The 20,578-nt window shown below is 50.2% G+C and overlaps 1 protein-coding gene across 2 annotated transcripts in view; it reads right to left on the bottom strand.

Annotated features, from left to right (window-relative positions):
* SNX8 (sorting nexin 8) overlaps positions 1-3,348 on the bottom strand; it is a gene marked incomplete at its 5' end in the record, with an annotated part of 37,362 nt that extends 34,014 nt beyond the window's left edge. For both annotated transcript variants that reach the window (XM_080829712.1, XM_080829713.1), the window contains one exon: positions 3,243-3,348. In XM_080829712.1, the coding sequence (XP_080685838.1) occupies positions 3,243-3,348 (106 nt within the window). The remainder of the gene's footprint in view (positions 1-3,242) is intronic.
* Between the last annotated feature and the right edge of the window lie 17,230 nt (positions 3,349-20,578).

The raw sequence follows: 20,578 nt of genomic DNA, 5'->3' as shown, positions 1-20,578 counted from the left end.
ATTGATTCCTTGCCATTCTGACTGTGTCCCAAGTGCTGAGCTTTAGAACCTCCCAACAGGCCCTGAAATTAAATCTCATCCTGCACAGAGAACAGGATGTTCCCATCGGACATTGTAATAGTAACAATTTTAACACAAAATCCCCAAAGGGCATGTGTTCAAAATGAAAAAATGCACAGGACAAATCAATAAGGGAAAAGACACACTCCTGAGAAAATGGGCAGGAGATACAAACGAACGGTGAGTTCAGAGAGGCCGCACAAGATGAAACTGTGACAAGAAACTAAACCCCAATAATACTAGAGGAAATGAGGTCCAAAGAGAAATGAAACACTTTCTGATTGTAAGTCTGAAGGGAGTTTGTAAGAATAGCAGGTAGCGTCCAGGAGGTTATGAGGAAGTGATGTTCTTAACACGGCACACTACGGTCACAGGGGCAAACTGGCAGGACCTGCTGAGAGGATAAGGGGTGGGTGTCTGCTAAGATGAAAGATGTGCACACCCCACAAACCAAGGATGCCACTCCCACTGCTCATGGGAGGCATAATAATGCCCCTCCCCCCCACAAAGCGGTCCACAATCTCAGCCCTGGAAATGGAATCTGTCGTTTCCACGGTAAAGGGGAACTAAGGTAGCAGCAGATGGAATGCAGGTGGCCAGCCAGTGGCCCTTAAAATAAGCCACAGGGTGTGGATTATCCAGGTGGGCCCAATGTCGTCCAGGGGTCCTCAAAAGTGGAAGAAGTAAATAAGAAAAGGGAAACCAGAGAAATGACAGCCTAAGAAAGACGTGACCCATGGTTGCTGAAGAAAGGGTCCAGCAGCCAAGGAATCTGGAAGGCGTGTGCAAGCTAGAAAGGCTAGAAAATGGATTTTCCCCTGGGGCCTCCAGGGGAACGCAGCCCTGCCCACACCTGATACTAGCCCGGGGAAACCTACTCTGGACTACTGACCTCCATCCAGATCTGTGAGATGACAGATTCGTGTCATTTAAGCCACCACATTCGTAGTAATTTGTTACAGCAGTGGCAGAAAACTAATACACTGACTTGGGGAATGCGGGCACATGTGCTTGAGGAGATCCACGTTTCCTAAGTCCATATACATATAAAACATAAAAACAGGAGAGAATCCATCCCAAACCAGTAATGTCCCCTCTTGTAAAAAGACAGTGATAGCAATCAGTGTGAGATTTTTCACTTAATGGATACGGTTCTACTTTTTTTTTTTAAGAAAACCTATTTGTCCACATATAGCTGAATTGAAAGTTACATTTTTAGGGAGTTACCATTCACAGATTGAGCTTCAAAGCATTAGAATATAAGACTATTTAATGCCGAAAACCAGGGAACACCATTTTCTCTGAAAATCCCAAAAGCGCTACAAAGACCTAGACCTCACAGTCCCTACAATCAATATCACGAGCGGGTTCTGCCTATGTGGACGGAATACCAGAGAGAAACTCCATTCTACACTCGTAAGCACAAACCCTTCAACAAATCAAAATCAGCCTTGGTTACGGTGTGAGACAGACATTTATGGTCTATGGGCAAGATTCAGCCTCAAACCCTAGGTTTTCTGACTCCACCCCCCCCCCCACGCCCCAGCCATGACTCCCACCTGGACATGCCTCCTTAATACTTTCCCACTTTGGCCAAGTCACTTGCTTCTGGGTTTTATTTACCCCAGTATAAAAAAGGTTTGTTCTGGGGTGCCTGGGTGGCTCAGTCAGTTAAGTGTCTGCCTTCAGCTCAGGTCATGATCCCGGAGTCCTTGGATCGAGCTCCACAGCCAGCCCCCTGCTCCGTGGGGAATCTGCTTCTCCCTCTGCCCCTCACCCAGCTCGTTCTCTCTCTCCCTCAAATGACAAAAGCTTTAAAAAAAAAAAAAAGAAGAAGAAAAGAAAAGGTTTGTTCCACCACTTCATCTGCCTGATAGGACAGTCAAAGGGTTTTAAACGGAATGAAATGACAGGGCGTATCCCAACAGTCCATGAACCCCACTTGGAGACTCACCTGGCTATAGGACAGCACTCTGTAAACAGCTGCTACACTGTCTGCAGGGTAAGCACGCCTAATAAAATCACCATAGCCCCAAAGAAAGCCAACTACCATGGTTATTCCCCCCGAGTCACAGGGAGTGCAAGCTTGAGAGCTCGTGCCATCCACAAGTGGCAGCCAATGGCTGAGTCCCATGGGACACGTCTGCCACAGCACTCATGCCTACAAAGAGACCCCCGAGACCCCACCACATCCAGCAACAGGGAACTGTTTCATAATCCCATCGTTAATAAGCCAATGACAGCCTCCCATTCCCAAGAGTGACCAGCCAAGGGGTCTAGGCTGGGGCCCTGGGGCAGGTGAGGTGGACTGCCCACGCCAGGTTCAAATGTGTGACCTCGAGAACACAGTGTTCTAAACAACAGCAAGAGCCATCACATGCTTCCCTTTACACGGCTACAAATGAAATGAAAAATAACTAAAAACCAATTCTGGAGGTGGGGGTCTTCATTCCGAAAGCAGACTCACCCACAAGCTTTTACATCAATGGGTCCAGTCCAATGCCCACCAGCAACTCCCGCAGCTTCCCAGCCACTCCCCTGCCTTCTCTCCCTAATGAATAAATACTCTGGGAGCCCTCCAGGGGACACCTCGCCAGACCCTCTCCCCAGTCGGAGTCCCTCAGCCTCGTGCCCCATCCCAACCCGCTCCAAGCAGCAGCAGCAACTCCAACCAACACCGCCCCTGCAACTGTTCTCCAGTTAGAGGACTAGAGCCGGGAACTTTTCGACAAGGAGCATCCTAGAAAAGCCAAGCCTCGCTCAAGCTTTTCCTTGCTGACGCTCATTCCCTGGGGCAGAAGCGCTGAGGGCGAAGTATGTCTGGACTGCGGATAGGAACTCCCAAGTCCTGGCCGGCGCGATTTCTTGTCCAAGCCCCGCCAAGTGCCGGGACTGCGCCCCACGCGGCCGGCCGGGGCGGCACCGCGGGGAGCGGAGTGGGGGGACTGGGGGGCAGGGGGACTGGGGGGCGGGGGGACGGGCCTCCGCCCCGACTGGCTTGCACAGGGAGGCGCGGCCGGGACAAACCTGAGCAGGTGCTCGGGTCCCCGGGCCCGCGGCGCGCTCCGCAGCGTGGCAGGGGCGCCCGGGAAGCCAGCGCGCAGCCGAGGTGCCGAGGGCCGCGGGGTCACAGGGCTGGGGGCCAGGGCCGGGCGCGATAGCAAGGGGACCGCCAGCTGTACCTGCCGCCGGCGGGTCCGCCTCCTCGTCAGCCTCTGCCTCAGCTGCCGCCGCGACTGGCGCCGCGCCTGCCTCCCCGGGCAGCCGGTCCATCACGCCGCCAGTCATGTGAGCGCGCGCCACGTGACTTCCTCCGCGCCCGCCGGCCCGCTTCGCCACGCCCACCCCCGCACGCCCCGCCCGGGCCCACCCCAGTCACGCCCTCGCCACGCCCCTTGTCCGGCCTCGCCACACCCGCTCCGGGCCTGCCACGCCCCTTGCCTGGCTTCACCACGCCCACCCCAGGCCTGCCACGCCCCTAGCCCGGCCCCTCAACGCCCCGCCCCGCCCCGCCCCGGCCACGCGGCCACCAGGAGGGTTGGCCTGCGCTCCCCCCTGCGCTCCCGCCCGCGCTCCCGCTTCCCGCCGCGGGCTCGCTGCCGGCGCCGCTCGCCCACTCGTTCAGCAGCCGGTCGTCGCACTCACCCCCTTGTCCGCTAACTCGGACTTCCTCGTGGGCCGCTCCCCACCCCCGCACCCCGCCCCGCGCGTCCCTCACTCACCCTGCAGCCCTCAGCCCTTCCCCTAGGCTCTCGCCCCGCCCCTCATGCACCCATCCCCCACCCACTCATTTGTTCCCGCACTCTCATTCTTGCATTCATCCACCCTCCCACCCCGGCTCACTCACTCACTCACCGCCTCGCTGGCTCGCTCCTTCACTCATTCGTCCGTCCCCCCTTACTCACTCACGCACACACTCATTCACTCCCTCGCTCGCTCGCTCACTCATTCATCCGTCCCCCCGCCTTGCTCACTCACTCACCCACACACTCACTCACTCATTCATCCTGTCTCTGGCTCGCTCACTCACTCACTCACTCATTCATCCGTCCACTCACTTGCTCACCTCTCTCGCACACCCGCCTTACCGTTCACACCCCCCACACACTACCGCTCCCTGACGCGAGGGCAGGCTGCCCAGTGCTGGGAGCCCAGGACACCTGGGTCCATTACATACCCCCCCCCCAATCTGGAGGACAGGACAGCAGAGGAAGTGTCCTGGCTGTTCGAAAGTCACGCTGTGGGGGCTCAGGGAAGGAATGAGGGGACCCCTGGGTGAGGCAGAGGGGATGAGGAGTTAAGCAGGAGGAGAAGGCAGCTGCCTCCAGCAGGCACAAAGGCCCTGAGGCCTCATCAAGCAGCTGCAGGCACTGCGGTCCTCCTGGAGCTAAAAGTGTGGGTGCAGAAACGGCAGAAGAGGAAGCTGGAGCCCCAGGAAGGGCTCCATCCAGGAGGGCCTCCTTTCCAAAGCAAGGAGCTGGGACATCCTGATTGTGATGCCTACCAAAGCCCCCTGGGAGCTGGTTACAGCGATCAACAGCCCAGCCCTAACCCATCTGGGTCCTTCCCCAGGAAGTTCCTTTTCCTTGCTACAGCTACGGGACCCTGCTCTGGTTACACATCACCGCATCCAGGACATCCCTGAGAGCTGACACAGTCAGAGACACTCCCTCCCACCATAACCTAGCAAGTGCTGGCCCCTGCTACACATGGGCTTCCCCAAGTCACGGGGTGGGGACACAGAAGGATCCTGTGATACACAGCCCCCCTCTGATGCTGCTTCCTTCCGCCACCCTGGCCTTACTTTCACAGGCTCTTGCATCAAATGATGAGCTCAGCACTTTCCCTGACTCCGCATCTCTCCACCCCCCAAACACACACACACACACACACATACACACACACTCTCTCTCTCTCTCTCTCTCTGTTAACGTCCCAGTATTAGTCAGCATGTATCTCTGTCCCTCACTAGATGATAGTCTTTACTAAATGTCTAAGAGCTCACTGCATTTTCCAAACTGTAAAGCATTATACAATACACAGATAGACATTATTCAAGAGTGATAGCACAAATATATTATTTTAACACCCCTGACACAGACCCACACAGCCTCTAGCTCAGTGGTTCTGGATCTTTGCTGCGCTTTCCAATCACCTGGGGAGAGTTCGAATATACTCAGCCCCCAGAAATTCTGATTTGATTCATCTGGGGTGTGGCCCAGACTTGGGTTTTTGTTTTTTTTTAAGCTTCCCAGATGATTCTAACGAGCAGCCAGGTGGAGGACCACTACTCCACGTTGAAAGTTTTATTCCTGCAAATATTGCCTGGGCGTTTCCTAGGTACTGGATTTTGTGTGGTGGGGGAGGAGGGTGGGGAGCTGAAGGGTACAGCAGGATTCTCAGGGCAGAGCAAAGCAGCTGTTAGGGCTGGAAATGTACGTGTTGTGGGAGGAAAGGGGAACACGCCGTGGTTCTGACATGACCCGTTCTGAATGCCAGAAAAGGGAACTCGGTCCTCACAGGTGGTGAGCTCCATTGCCAGGTATCTCCAACGGTTAGAAAGTCCTCGGAAATGTGCACTGAACTATGTCTGCCTGCAACTTCTTTAGATCTTCACCAGGAAGACTAATCCTTACACTATTTCTCTTTTATTCGGGGAACAGCAAATAGAAAATCAGAATTTCTGACTTTTAAAACCTTTCAATTAATGGCAAGAATCCAGTTACATTAAGACCATTCAGGGGCGCCTGGGTGGCTCAGTGGGTTAAAGCCTCTGCCTTTGGCTCAGGTCATGATCCCAGGGTCCTGGGATCGAGCCCTGCATTGGGCTCTCTGCTCAGCAGGGAGCCTGCTTCCTCCTCTCTCTCTCTGCCTGCCTCTCTGCCTGCTTGTGATCTCTGTCTGTCAAATAAATAAATAAAATCTTTAAAATGCTCTGAGTACTGTATCCTCGACTATTCATCTAGCTGACGTATTTGTCAGGATAAGCGATATCATGCTGGTGCATTTCCAAGGCCCGAAATAACAAGGCGATTATGCTTACTGTAGTGTCTCGGAAACCCAGGACGATGAAACGGCCACCGTCTGGGATTTCTGCCATTGTGACCACGGGAAAGTGGCCCTGGAGGGTCCAGCGTGAACACCAAAATGCTCTGGCCCAGAAGTGACACGACGTTCCACTCATGACTTCTTGGCTAGAAGTAGTGGCGTGGCTCTGCCCACCCACAAGAGAACCGAAGAGATGGAGGACAGAAAGCCAGAACTATTTTGCAAACAGCGGTCAATACTAACCACACTAATCAAACTAGCGTTTATTGAACGCCTGCCTACTATGTGCCAAGCCCTTTTTTAGGTGCCTTTTATTGGGAGGCTCCTCGACGCCCCACAGTAAATCTAATGAAATAGTAGCACGATTGTCTCCATTTTCCAGACAACGAAGGCAGAAAATCCACACGCTGAGAAGGCAGAGCTGGTCTACAGAAGAGTCAGGATTTGAAGCCGGCCTGTTCGGTGCCGGAGACGACCCTCATAGTCCCTGTGGCATTACCCCATGCCAGAGACCCAGCCGTTACCCCTCAACACTCTCACTGTGGAAATTCCAGCCCCCCGGAACCTCTTGTTTGAGGAGGCTTGGGGCGCCAGTGGCGTATGGCTCTGTAAATTATACCAGGGGAACAGGAGGAATTCTAAAGGCAGGGAAAATGGTAACGATGTCATGGATAATATCGACAGCCCCCAAACGTTTATTAAACTCATATGTGACAGGCTCCGTGCTGAGTGATGAACCAGTACCAACTCACTTCATACCATGAAGGTCATGAAATCAGACCCTCCAGGGGTGCCTAGCTGGCTCAGTGTGTTGAGTGTCCCACTCTTGATTTGGGCTCAGGTCATGACATCAGGGTCATGATCTCAGGCGGTGAGATCGAGCCCTGTATTGGGCTCTGTGCTCAGCACAGAGTCTGCATCTCTCTCTCCCTCTCCTCCGCCCCCCTCTGTCTCTCAAATAAATAAAATCTTTAAAAAAAAATCAAATCCTCCTGTGACCCTCTAGGATACCTTCTGAAGCGCCCATCCTAGAACTCCCACGTGAAGGAAAGAGATTTGCTCACACCCTCCAGGAGCCCTGGGAAGGTTTAAATATCACAACATTGGGTTCTCTTCTTTAGACTCTGGACAAGCTACTTAACTCTCTTTAGCTTCTGCAAGCTGGTGTGTCAAGTGCAAATATCAGCGGTTCTTTATTTCAAAGGTTTGCTCCCCAAAGGGTAAGGTTTAAATAAGAGGTGTCTTCTGGTAGTCTGATGCAGAAGAACATTCACCCTCCTTCCCCAAACATACAGATGTGCTGGCAAAAATTGTCGCCTCCCCCTAAGATGTTTTTCATACATTCCTGGCATTTTTTTAAAGATTTTATTTATTTATTTGACAGACAGAGATCACAAGTAGGCAGAGAGAGAGGAGGAAGCAGGCTCCCCGCTGAGCGGAGAGCCCGATGCGGGGCTCGATCCCAGGACCCTGGGATCATGACCTGAGCCAAAGGCAGAGGCTTAACCCACTGAGCCATCCAGGCACCCCCATTCCTGACATCTTAAGCAAGAAAGCGTACCTGATACAGGAAAGATTTTTTAAGTTACAGCAATGAACTAGAGCAGAGACCAAGTGACCCACAGAGCTTTGAGACGTGATCACAACCCTGGGAGCCTGGGTTCCATGGCCAGAGAGCGAGACGGCTGGAGAGCGAGGGTTGGGCCCCAGAGAGGATGGGATGTGGCCCAAACCTCCCAGAGAAGAGGAGGACTGACAAGGAGCTAACCTGCCCACCTTGAGAAGCAACGTGAGAGCTGGCTGTCCACACCAGACCAGGAGTGCAAAATGAATGGCCCTCAAGGCGACCCCACTCCTAGGTATTTCCGCGAGGGAAATAAAATCATACACCCACCCAAGAAGGCTCATTCCTCGAAGGCTCCCTCAAATAGCTAAATTCTGGAAATACCCCAAATGTCTGTTAACGACAGCCTGGGCGAGCATATGGCCGTGGAGACACACACAATGGCATGCCACACGGAGGAGCACACAATCCTGGCGCTGGTATGCACGAGGGGGCTGTCGCTATCCAAGCCCCTGCAAACTGTGCAACAGGCTTCCAAGGTGGGGGATGGGCAGAGACTGGAAGAATTCCGAGAAGCATGGGAGAAAGAGCCTAGATTGCCACGAACAGATTGTCAGCAGACACAAGCGTGTTAACAAGTCAGTTCGGGAGGACTGGGGCATAGAAAAGCTATGTCGTCTTAGATGGTAATACTCAAACTGTCATAAACACACGGCTGGTAGTTTCCCACATGACAGGCATCTCAGGGGAGGCCTCAGAAGGAAGCAAGGAGGGGCACCTGGGTGGCTCAGTGGTTTAAGCCTCTGCCTTCGGCTCAGTTCATGATCTCAGGGTCTTGGGATCGAGCCCTGCGTTGTGCTCTCTGCTCGGCGAGGAGTCGGCTTCCCCCTCTCTCTCTGCCTGCCTTTCTGCCTACTTGTGGTCTCTCTCTTTCTGTGTCAAATAAATACATAAAAGCTTTAATAAAAAAAAAAAAAAGAAGGAAGCAAGGAACACGTTCCTGGAAACCAGGGGAGAAGAGGTCCTGCCCTACGGGGGGTAGCTGGACCATGTGCCTCCAGGGACAAGGAGAAGAAACCATCCAGGTGGCCAACAAGGGTAAAGTTAGGGGACTCCCGGCCAGGAAAGTGTGCTCTGGAGAGAAAGCCCAGGCTGTGTGTGCACCTGGAAAGGGATCAAAGCCATAGCAGTCATCACACCAGGAGCTCTTAGAAGAGACTAGTTCGTGGCATTTCAGCAGGAGCAAAGAATAGAGACGAAGACCCATGGATAAACCTCTCCCGGACGGCACGCGCGGAAGACCCGCATGGTTTCTGAACGTCCTATATCACCAGAACAGTACCAGCTTGAATGGGGAGGGGCAGAGGAACACGAAATGAAATAAAGCTGTCTGCCTCTCAAAACAATGCAGGCAGGAAACAGGCGGAAAACACTCTCTGCCTCAGACGCGCGTGCTACCCTTCACAAAAAAGGAAGGAAGACTCCGGGTGGAGCTCTGGGCCCCAGGGCCAGAACCTTGAGCCACAGACAACAAGTCCCAGGCCTTGAAACTTGACTTTGCTCCACTGGGTTTCAAGATCAGGTGGGACTGCAGACCCTCCTTCCTTCCTTTGCCTTCCCGTGTAAATGGGAAAGTTCACGCCTATCCCGCCCTTGTATTTGGGGATTAGATCCTTCGTCCTCTAGGGGCCCAGATGGAGAAGAATTTTGCCTCGGGATGAATCATAGACAGACACTCCCCCATATCTGATTTATCTTATTGAGATGGGGATATTTGGGACTTGGAATCGTGCTGTCAAGGGTTGGGACCCTGGGGGACAGTGGGATGGGAGGGTGTATTTGTGTGTTGCGTGGATGTGAATGGTTGGGAGCCAGAAGGCGGGCTGTGGTAGACCCATACCAGCCCCTCAAAGAGCGTCTAGACCCCAGAACCTGTGAATATATTACGTTATATGGAAAACGGGGACTCTGGAGATGGATCAAGTTAAGACTCTTTTTTAAAAAAGACTTTTTTTTTGAGATAGAGAGAGTGACAGAGAGCAAACACAAGCTTGGGGTGGGGGCAGAAGGAGAGGGAGAAGCAGACTCCCCGCTGATCAGATTGCTCGACCTGGGACTAGATCCCAGGACCCTGGGATCATGACCTGAGCTGAAGGCAGACGCTTAACCATCTGAGCCCACCAGGCACCCAAATTAAGGCTCTTCAGATGGGGAGAGAGTCTCCTGAATCAACTGGGTGGGTCTGACGTCATTATGAGGAAGACACCAGTGTCCCCGTTAGGGAGAAGGCCGTGTGATGTTGGAGGCAGAGACTGGGGTCATGCATTCATGAGCCAGGGAATGCCAGCAGCATCTAGAAGCTGGTAGAGACAAAGAATGGAATCTTCCAGAAAGAACTATTCCAACCAACCTCTGGATTTCAACCCATTTCATACTTGAGGCCTCCAGAACTGTTAGACAACACATTTTTACTGTTTTAAGCCACTGAATTTGTGGTGGCTAATGCTGTTGAATTTCATACTTAAAAAATGATTAAGGTGGTAAATTTTATGCATATTTTACCACAATTAGAAAATTATCTTTGGGACGCCTGGGTGGCTCAGTGGGTTAGGCCTCTGATTCTTGATCTCAGCTCAGGTCTTGATCTCGGCATCGTGAGTTTAACCCCCACATTGGGCTCCAATTATTTTCAATTAAAACACACACACACACACACACACACACACACACACAGAACTTCCTCACAACAAACCCCCGTGGTCCAGATGGCTTTACTAGTGAGTGCTACTGAACCTCTAAGGAAAAAATGATAGAAATGTTATATAAGCAGAGCTTTTTCCAGGAATGGAGTTGTTTTAATTGGTTGAAAGATCAATGTAACTCACCATGTTAGCAGAAGAACCACATGATCATCTCATATGCAGAAAATATAAATTGAAGAAAAAAAATCAATCATGCAAAAAATGCTCCCTGAAATGCAGGAGGAAAATGGACAACATTTAACACCCATTTTACGAGGATAGCTTCTTCAAGCTGATAAGCACTATCTTTGAAAATCTCAAGCTGAGTTCATGCTGAACAGTGAAGGACCAAATGTTTTCCCCCTGGGATTAGTCAGAAGGCGAGTTGGTTGCTCTCGCTTCTAGTCCACACTGCCTGTGAGTCCTCGCCCACAGACAGGGCAAGATGAAAACAGCACGAAAACTGGAAAAGAACCTGTATGTGGAAGTATTTAGGGAATGCGAGGGGCCCATACCGTCCACCACCACCACCCAGACCAGAGCAAGGGAATTTACAGACTGTATCTCCATATCCTAGCAACAGACAGATGCCAAACGAAACTGAGAAGCAGGCCATTTTCCCGACGTGTCCAAACGCATAAAACCCACAACATCGGGGCGCCTGGGTGGCTCAGTGGGTTAAAGCCTCTGCCTTCGGCTCAGGTCATGATCCCAGGGTCCTGGGATCGAGCCCCGCATCGGCCTCTCTGGTCTGCAGGGAGCCTGATTCCTCCTCTCTCTCTACCTGCCTCTCTGCCTACTTGTGATGTCTGTCAAATAAATAAATAAAATCTTAAAAAAAAAAAAACCAAAAAACCCACAACATTCAGCGCAAACTCTCAGGTAAACTACGGACCTTGACTGTATAATGAGTCAGGCCAGGTTCACTCCTGGCAGTGAGCGCATAATTCTGGTGAGGAATGCTGATAAAGGGGGACAGGCAATGCGTGTGTGAGTACAGCGGGGTAAGCGAAATCACTGTACCTCCCTCCTTTTGTGCATTTTGTGTGTGTGTGTGTGTGTGTGTGTGTGAATCTTAAGCTGCAGTAAAAAGTCGCCTTAAAAAAAACTGTTTCCGGGACACCTGGGTGACTCAGTTGGTTAAGCAGCTGCCTTCGGCTCAGGTCATGATCCCAGCGTCCCGGGATCGAGGCCCACATCTGCCCCTTGCTCGGCAGGGAGCCTGCTTCTCCCTCTGCCTCCGTCTGCCATTGCTCTCTTTCTCTCTTTCTCTCTCTCTCTACAAATAAATAAATAAAATCTTAAAAAAAAACAAAACAACTGTTTCCTCAAACTTTTGCAGTAAAAGCGTGATACCCAAGTCAGGGTATTAGATACCCAAAACAGGCATTAGAAGAAAATTATCCTGATATGCCACAAGGAAACTACAGATACTGTTCCCCAGGAATGCAGACACAAAATTCCTTAAAGGAGTGTCTGGCTCGGTCAGTTAAGCGTGGGACTCTTGATTTTGGCTCAGGTCATGATCTCAGGGTCCTGGAATGGAGCCCTCCAGCGGCCTCGAGCCTACTTAACATTTTGTCTTCTCTCCCACATCCCAACCAAAGTGCACACATGTGCACACATTCTCTTTCTTTCAAAAAAAAAAAAAAATTCTTGGGTTGTCTGGGTGGCTCAGTCAGTTAAGCATCTGCCTTCAGCTCAGGTCATGATCCCAGGATTCTGGGATCGAGTCCCATGTCACGCTCCCTGCTCGGCAGGGGGGGGGGAGCCTGTTTCTCCCTTTCCCACTCCCCTTGTTTGTATTCCTGCTCTCACTGTATCTCTCTCTGTCAAATAAATAAATAAAATATTTAAGAAAAAGGTGATAGCATATATAGTGAATTCTATGGAATCCACGGAGGCCACGAGAATTTGTAAAAAAATTTAGCAAGGCACGACATCAAATATAAATATTGTATTTCTGTATGTTAGCCATGCACAAGTGGAAAATAAACTTTAAAAAAATACCAAAAGCATAAAAAAGGGAAATATTTATGGATACATGTTTAAGGATATGGGCTAAACGCCAGTGAAAATTACAAAACATCACTGAGTGTAATTCAAGAAGACCGAAATATTCGTATTGACATATTGTTAGGATGACAATTCTTCCCTAATTGGTCTATAGATGCTCATTCTGAGCTGCACAGGTAAACGAGTCATTCCATAGTCATATGACAGAATACGGCCCAGCAATAAAAAGGAATGGACCGTGGGCACAGGCAACAACAGGAACATATCTCAAAAGCATTCTGCTAAGTGAACAAAGCCTAACATAAACGAAATATATTTTTCCATCCATCACGAACTCTACAATAGGCCAAGCTATATGACAGCCCAGGAAAAGGAGGTCTAATTTGTAGTGAAAGAAGGCATGATGGTGGTTCTGTGCTGTGGAAGGGTGCACGGGGGAGTTGTGTGGGCTGATAGAATGTTCTAGCTTGGGAGCGCCTGGGTGGCTCAGTCAGTTAAGTATCTGCCTTCAGCTCGGGTCATGATCCCAGGGTCCTGGGATCGAGCCCCACATTAGGCTCCCTGCTTGGCAGGAAGCCTGCTTCTCCCTCTCCCACTCCCCCTGTTTGTGTTCCCTCTCTCACTGTATCTCTCTCTGTCAAATAAATAAAAACAAAACAAAAAAAACGTTCTAGCTCTCCATAAGGGTATTTGCTGCACTGACATTGGCACTGGCGTTGTCCCAATTCTTTGATCTCTACCACATAAGATATGTGCATTTCTTTTATGTAAATTCCACCTCAATAAAAACTGGTAATAAACCGCCAGCTACGAACCTCCTGTTGTGCGAAAGTATAAAATAATGCGTGATGAAATACAGATTATTTGGAATTGATGATGAAAGTCCTGCTTATCCGAACTCAAGAGAAGCAGACAAAGCCATGTTTAAAGGGAAATGTATAAATCTTACAAGCACATGAGAAAACATGCAAGACAGAACATCAGTTAGCTCAAGAGTCACCTCTACATACTAGAAGAAAAGAGGAAATCCCTCTGTTCCTTGGGGAAAAAAAGAAGAATTTACATTTGCTTCTTTTTTTTTTAAAGATTTATTTATTTATTTATTTCACACAGAGAGAGAGAGAGAGAGAGAGATCACAAGTAGGCAGAGAGGCAGGCAGAGAGAGAGGGGAAAGCTGAGCAGAGAGCCCGATGTGGGGCTCGATCCCAGGACCCTGAGATCATGACCTGAGCCGAAGGCAGAGGCTTTAATCCACTGAGCCACCCAGGCGCCCCTACATTTGCTTCTATTGGGTACTAAGATGACCAGTCTGAGACCACTGTGCTTTTGAAGCTTAAGGTTTTAAGACCCCGGGTTTGGACTACAGCTCCTTGCAAGGGCAGGTGTGTGGTTGAGCTTCTCAGAGAGAAGTGTCCTCTCCAGCTGGTGCCAGGCCATCTCTGCTGTATCCAGCCAGCTTTCCTTTTAATTCCCCGCTGCGCTGGCAAAGGTCAAGTTTAATTTTGCTCCCGTCTTGCCTTGGAGATATGTGTGTGTGTATTTATATAGCCTTTGGGCTCCGACTTTTAAGGGACAGTGGCTTTCTATGATTTTTTAAAAAAGATTTTATTTATTCATTCGACAGAGAGAGACACAGCAAGAGAGGGAACATAAGAAAGGGGAGTGGGAGACGGAGAAGTAGGCTTCCTGCCGAGCAGGGAGCCCAATGCAGGGTTCCATCCCAGGACCCTGGGATCATGACCTGAGTCAAAGGCAGATGCTTAATGACTGAGCCATCCAGGTGCCCCTCTATGATTTTTACAAGAGGATACAGAGCCCGATCTTCAACCTGCTGTGCACTACGAGGCTATTTGGAGAAGCTCACAGTCACCCAGGCTGCCAAACGCCCTTCATCCTCTTCCTGCTTCGTGTACAGTAATTCTGCATTATCTCTTCACTCTCTTCAAAGCTTGTAACAGATGGTTCTTACATTTTATCTAGAATTTACTTATTTTCAGCAGAATTAATCTAAATACCCTATCTAGCCGTATTCTCAAACCAGGAGGCACAGGGGACACAGGCGATAAAGACAACTATTGATAATTGTGAGTACCGGCATGACAAAGGGAAAAGACAAGCCACAGCTGAGAGAAAATACTGGAATGCAAATAATAGGTTTAAAGATCACAAACAGAGTGTATAAAGAGCTCATACACTCAGTATGAGGCAAAAGATAGGCATGGGTAACTCATCTGACAAGGAAATCTGAGAGGCAGAAAAACATATAAAAAGATGCTTAACTTGGGGCGCCTGGGTGGCTCAGTGGGTTAGGCCTCTACCTTCGGCTCAGGTCATGGTCTCAGGGTCCTGGGATCGAGCCCGACATCGGGCTCTCTGCTCAGCGGAGAGCCTGCTTCCCCCTCTCTCTCTGCCTGCCTCTCCACTTACTTGTGATCTCTGTCTGTCAAATAAATAAAAAATATAAAAAAATGCTTAACTTACTATTAATTTGGTATACTGGACATTTGTCATTTTTTGGCCATTGGGGATTTGGAAACTTTCTTTTTGTGTTTGAGGAACTCCCTCCTCTGAGAGTCTTTTCCCACAATGTCAGAGGTGCCTGGGTGGCTCCGTCAGTTAAGCACCTGACTCTTGGTCCTAGCTCAGGTCTTGATCTCAGGGTCACGAGTTCAAACCCCATGTTGGGCTCCAAGTTGGGTGCGGAGCCTACTTGGGGAAAAAAAAAAAGAGGAAGAAGAAGGTGCAATATCAGACACACATTTTCCAGCTGTGCCCGGCCAGGCTTCCGTTCAAGGCTGTGGGGTCGTGAAGCAGAGAGGCTTCCCCGTAGCACCTGTTCCCCCACGTCTAAGAGGAGGCAGGACGGTGGGCTTCCACCAGTGTCCGGGGGCTACTGTCCATGGTGCTGGGCACTGACACCTGTGACTGGGCAACGGGACAGCGTCGGGAAGCCCTTGGCCCCTCTGCACGTTTCCACCTGCCTAGCTTCGAGCCTGCTCTCTCAGCAACCTCGGAGATTTTGATTGCTTTAATAATTTTCTTTTCTGCTTTAATCCGAAATGTACCTACCTCAGGGAAATGAAAGTTCAAACAACGACGAGATAGAGACCCTCTTCTGCACAGGAGATAATGAGAAACAGAAATATTTGGACACCACTGGAGTGAGTGTAAATTGGTATAGATGCTTTGGAAGACAATTTGTGGGTGTCTAATAAAGCGGAACGCAGGTATCTTAAGTCCCGGAAATTCCACTGCTGGTCACATTCTCTAAAGCATAGCTTGTGCCAACAAGTACAACAGTCTTCACTGCAGAGCTATTTATAACACCAGGAAAAAAAAAACCCACCCTAAACCCTACTTTGATGTCAATGGAGTGAATAATACATTGCAGTATATTTATACACCGTGTGAACTAGAACAGAACGTACGAGATGGAGAGATTTTGAGAAGGACGCAAAGTTGCAGAAGGACAAGTAAGTATAGTATACTGTTTGCGTTCAGTTGGAGACGGAGATGTAAGGGGCAGATGCGGATCTGAAGATTGGTGGTTGTGTCAATGACAACATCTCCGTTAGCCAAGGACACTATAGCTCTGCCTCGTTAGGAGAAACGGGGCAAACTGTCTTCTTTCCTACCACTTCCTGCAAATTTGCAACTAAATTAATAAAGATTTAAGGTAATATGAAACAATGTATATATTATTTATAGACACATGATGGCTTCTTTCCAGGAAATGGAATTTGGGAGAGATAGACAAGAGACCAACGGAATCTTTTATTTTTTTTTCCCCTCCTTGGGAAGAACATTTTTGAGGCAAATATGACAAAATACCAACACTTAAAATCTGCGCCTGGGTGAATGGGTGTTCGTATACTACTCTGCACTTCTCTTTGTGTTAAAAAAAATGCCACCAAAGATAAGCGGGTTGATGTTTAGAAGGGGCTGAAAGCAGTGCCTGGGCAGCGGTGGGCACTCTGTAAACCTCAGCGTCCCTGAGAATTACTAGTCTGTTAGCCAGTGAGCGGCTTGCTAGGCTCCCAAGACGTATGTTTTCTGTCAGTTTGTCAGTCTGTGCCTGGATTGACACCTCATCGCGAGCTCCGCTGTCCGTTCTCACTCAACCCTCCTTCGGAAGGCGCACAGAGAAGGCTCAGTGTCCAGCAGATGCAGGCCGACACGATGGAGGCGAGCGGTCCCCACGCGGGGACCCTAGCCATCCCTGCCTCCACGCTGACCTGAGGACCCCATGAGCGTGAGTTAACACATGTGAAGCATGCATAGCAGGGCCTGGCAGCTGGGTTCTGGTTAAGCCCGGCGTGGTTAGACCAAGGTAAAAATGCTCCCCCTGCCCTCGGCCCCCCATGATCGTGTTTCGAGGTCAGCTTCTCAACCGATGTTGCTGTCAGCCCTGGGAGCAGAGGAGACAAACAATGTGTCCAAGGCCCCTGGAGCTGAACGGGGACTGATTGCTGATCACACCCCGGGTTGGAGCAGGTGCATGTTGAAGCGGGAGGCAGAAGGAGGGGCTGGGTCAAATGAGAGGGGGAAGGCGTTTGTAGGATTTGGGGCTGTATTCGACCTCTTGAGTCCTTCTACCCTTCCTCACCCCCATCCCCACTCAGTGAGCTTAGGGTCAGCCCCTTTTAGATGAGATATCCTGGAGAAATGAGTGCTGAGGCTTCCCAGGATGTTAGGAATTTGAAAAGGAAAGCGGTGGACAGCAGCCTTAGTTCCTCAGCTGCAAAGGGAGGGCCGAGGGCTCCCTCTGCAGGCGAGTGGCTGCTTCTGCAACATCTTCGTCCTTCCCCACACACAGTGGGGACCCCCCCACCCGGCCGCACACACTACACCCACGAAGACCAAGGCTGTCAGCTCAGTGTCCTGTTCAAGGGTACCCAGCCGGAAGGCAGGAGGACTGTCCCAGAAATGGTGGTTTCAATAGAAATGTTTAAAAAATATATATTTTATTGTGGTAAAACATGTGCAACATAAAATGTACCATCTGAAACATTTCCAAGTGTCCAGCTCAGTGGCATTAAGGACATCGACCCTGCTGAGCAGCCATCCCCACCATCCATCTCCAGAACATTCCATCCTCTCACATTGAGACCCTACTCTGTCCCTGTTACTTGGTGACCCCACCCCTCCCCCCAAGTCCCCCACACCAGCCAAACACCAAGGTCCGTGGTGTATCCCAGCCTCTGCGGCCAGCCAAATCCCGCTGTACCTTTCTCTGGAAAATTGTTCCCAGGCCATGCCTGAGCTCCTGCTCCCCCTCCTGGTAATGCTCGGCCTAGAGGTCACTGGCTTGGGGTCCACTCTGGCCCCTGGCCTCCAGGTGCAGAGCTCCCGGGGAGCCAGTTGAGGCTGGGCCTCAGCTGGCCTCCATATCCCGCCATCCTCTGCACCCCTCACTCCTTACCATCTCCCTTGAGAATACTCCATCATCAGCCACCTGCCCGAGGATCCCCACCGAGGCCCTGCTCCTGGGGAAGCGGGCCTACGGCACTGAGGGAGGGTGGCTTTCCACAGCTGCTGAGAAGCTAGCTCTGCCTTCAGATGTCTACCCCAGAAGCTGCACTCGGGCACTCCCTGCTCCTGCTCCTCACCAGCAAACTCAGCCCAAGGCCCGAAACATGAATGTGAGAGCTGACCCTACTCCGGGGCTCCCTAACTCGGTAGTCACCCCAGCGTGGCAGGACCCAGAGGTCAGGCAGCCCCAGGACAGCAGGCCAAGCACGGGGCAGTCCATTTTGAAGTTCCACCACAGAGCCACGCCTTCCATCAAGTTACGGGAGGAGCCACTCCAGATGACGCAGGACCCGCAGCCCCGAGGACCACTAGACTCTTCTAGAAAGTTCTGAGGACCCATGACAGAGGTCAAAAAATGTAATAGTCATTCAAACAGTGCAAACAAAACAAAACAAAACATGGGGCGCCTGGGTGGCTCAGCGAGTTAAAGCCTCTGCCTTCGGCTCAGGTCGTGATCTCGGGGTCCTGAGATCAAGCCCCACGTTGGGCTCTCTGCTCAGCGGGGAGCCTGCTTCCTCCTCTCTCTGCCTGCCTCTCTGCCTACTTATGATCTCTGTCAAATAAATAAATAAAATCTTTAAAAAAAAAACAACAACAAAAAAACAAACAAACAAAAAAAAAAACAAAACACCAAAAAACAGAACCAAAAAACCCCACACCTCTTGACTGTATTTATTGTCCATTTATAAATGTTCTTTGGCTGATTTTGAAAGTTTGATTCTGATTTAACTGTAGATGTTAAAGTGATAATATTTGAATACATTGGGTTAAACAAAACATCATCAAAATATTTACCTTTTCTTTTTATACTTGTAGGGTAGACAATTCCAGTTACCCATGTGACATAGTTTTATTGGACAACACTGACGTCCTGTGTGCTAGGAGTGGGCTGGGGCACATCAAACTTCAGAAAAAGGTCAATATTAACCCACAGAGTTCTCCCCAACTGTGGTCCAGCCCCAATCTCACATCTTTTATGTAGTTACCGATTCATTCGTTCCTTTATTTATTCAATCATGCACTCACGTCGACAGACCTCTCCAAACACACCTGTTACCTGCTGGGGCCTCTGGCGAGCTCCAGAGCTCCCCCAGAAATCGCAGCTCTTGCTCTCAATCTTCCTGAGCGACTGAGTTTTTCCCACTGTTTCTGTTCCCTGGCCTTACCACGGAACCCCACCTGCTTCCTCTTGCAAACCGTATTTACATGTTAGAGTCCGAGGTGTGTATCATGGCCCTCCACGTCCAAATGCTCCCAGCAGTTGCCGGAGAAGAGTGATGTTCTCTTACGTCACCTAAGCAACAGCTGTCAACTTCAGCACATGTAACCGGATTCATACGTCTTACCTAATCTTCTGTTTGTATTCCAGTCTTGTCGGTTTTGTCCATTCACCCAATAATAGGCTTCAAAGCATCTTTTTCCCCCCACCCCCGGTACGGGATCCAGCCAAGATCTGGCACTGGAATTAGTTATCATGTTCCTTTGGTTCCCAGGGCCCTTCGAAGCAGAATTTTTGTCCTCACTTTGCAGGTGAGTAGACTGTGGCCCACAGAAGCATTTGGATCCATCATCCGAGGCCACTCACGGGGTTGGTAGCAGAGCCGCTGGTCAGCGATGGGGCTCCAAACTCTTGTGACGTCTGGTACTGAGCTGCGCCCTCTTTAATGTTGTTTTCTTTTTCCTTTTTTCAAGATTTTATTTATTTATTTGACAGACAGAGATCACAAGTAGGCAGAGAGGCAGGCGGGGGTGGGGAGAAGCATGCTCCCCGCTGAGCAGAGAACATGACGTGGGGCTCGATCCCAGGACCCTGGGACCATGACCTGAGCCGAAGGCAGAGGCTTTAACCCACTGAGCCACCCAGACGCCCCTTAACGTTGTTTTCTTAAGGAGACTTCACACCCAGCGCAGGGCTTGAACTCACAACCCTGAGATCAAGAGTTGCATGCTCTCCCCACTGAGCCAGCCTGCCAGGCCCCTCCAAGCTGCAGCCTCTCAATGATGATATCATTAGGAGAATTTCAAATATACGCACACTGATGGTGGGAGTTTTCTTCTGAGGTCTCCATGGAGATTGGCTTTTTTGGAAAAATGTGACATCATCTTACAGCTGAAGACGCCCTACTCTGGCCCCATCCATTCCAGACCTAGATTGACCCTCTGCTGAAACAACCCAAATTTCCAAGGGCCAGAGGAGGCATAAAGAGGGATGTGGTCTACAGTGGAAGGCTAGCCAGCAAGGCAATGGGCGAGCTGTGGCTTTGTACATGGTAATAAACTAATCTCATAAGCATAATGGAGGGGTGCCTGGGTGTCTCAGTGGGTTAAGCCTCTGCCTTCTGCTGGGGTCATGATCTCAGGGTCCTGGGATTGAGCCCCGCGTTGGACTCTCTGATCGGTCGGGAGCCGGCTTCCCCATCTCTCTCTCTGCCTCTCTGCCTACTTGTGATCTCTGTCTGTCAAATAAATAAATAAAAATCTTTTAAAAAATAAGCATAATGGGAAACAAGTGCAATTCCAGGAAAAGACATATAAATAAGGACCACAAACATGCATTATGTTCTCTAATATATGTGACACACACATCTTACTAGACATGTCTGTATACCGCATGTG

This window comes from Martes martes (genome assembly GCF_963455335.1).
Source record: "Martes martes genome assembly, chromosome: 18".
NCBI lineage: Eukaryota > Metazoa > Chordata > Mammalia > Carnivora > Mustelidae > Martes > Martes martes.
This window is presented reverse-complemented; position numbering and strand designations above follow the sequence as displayed.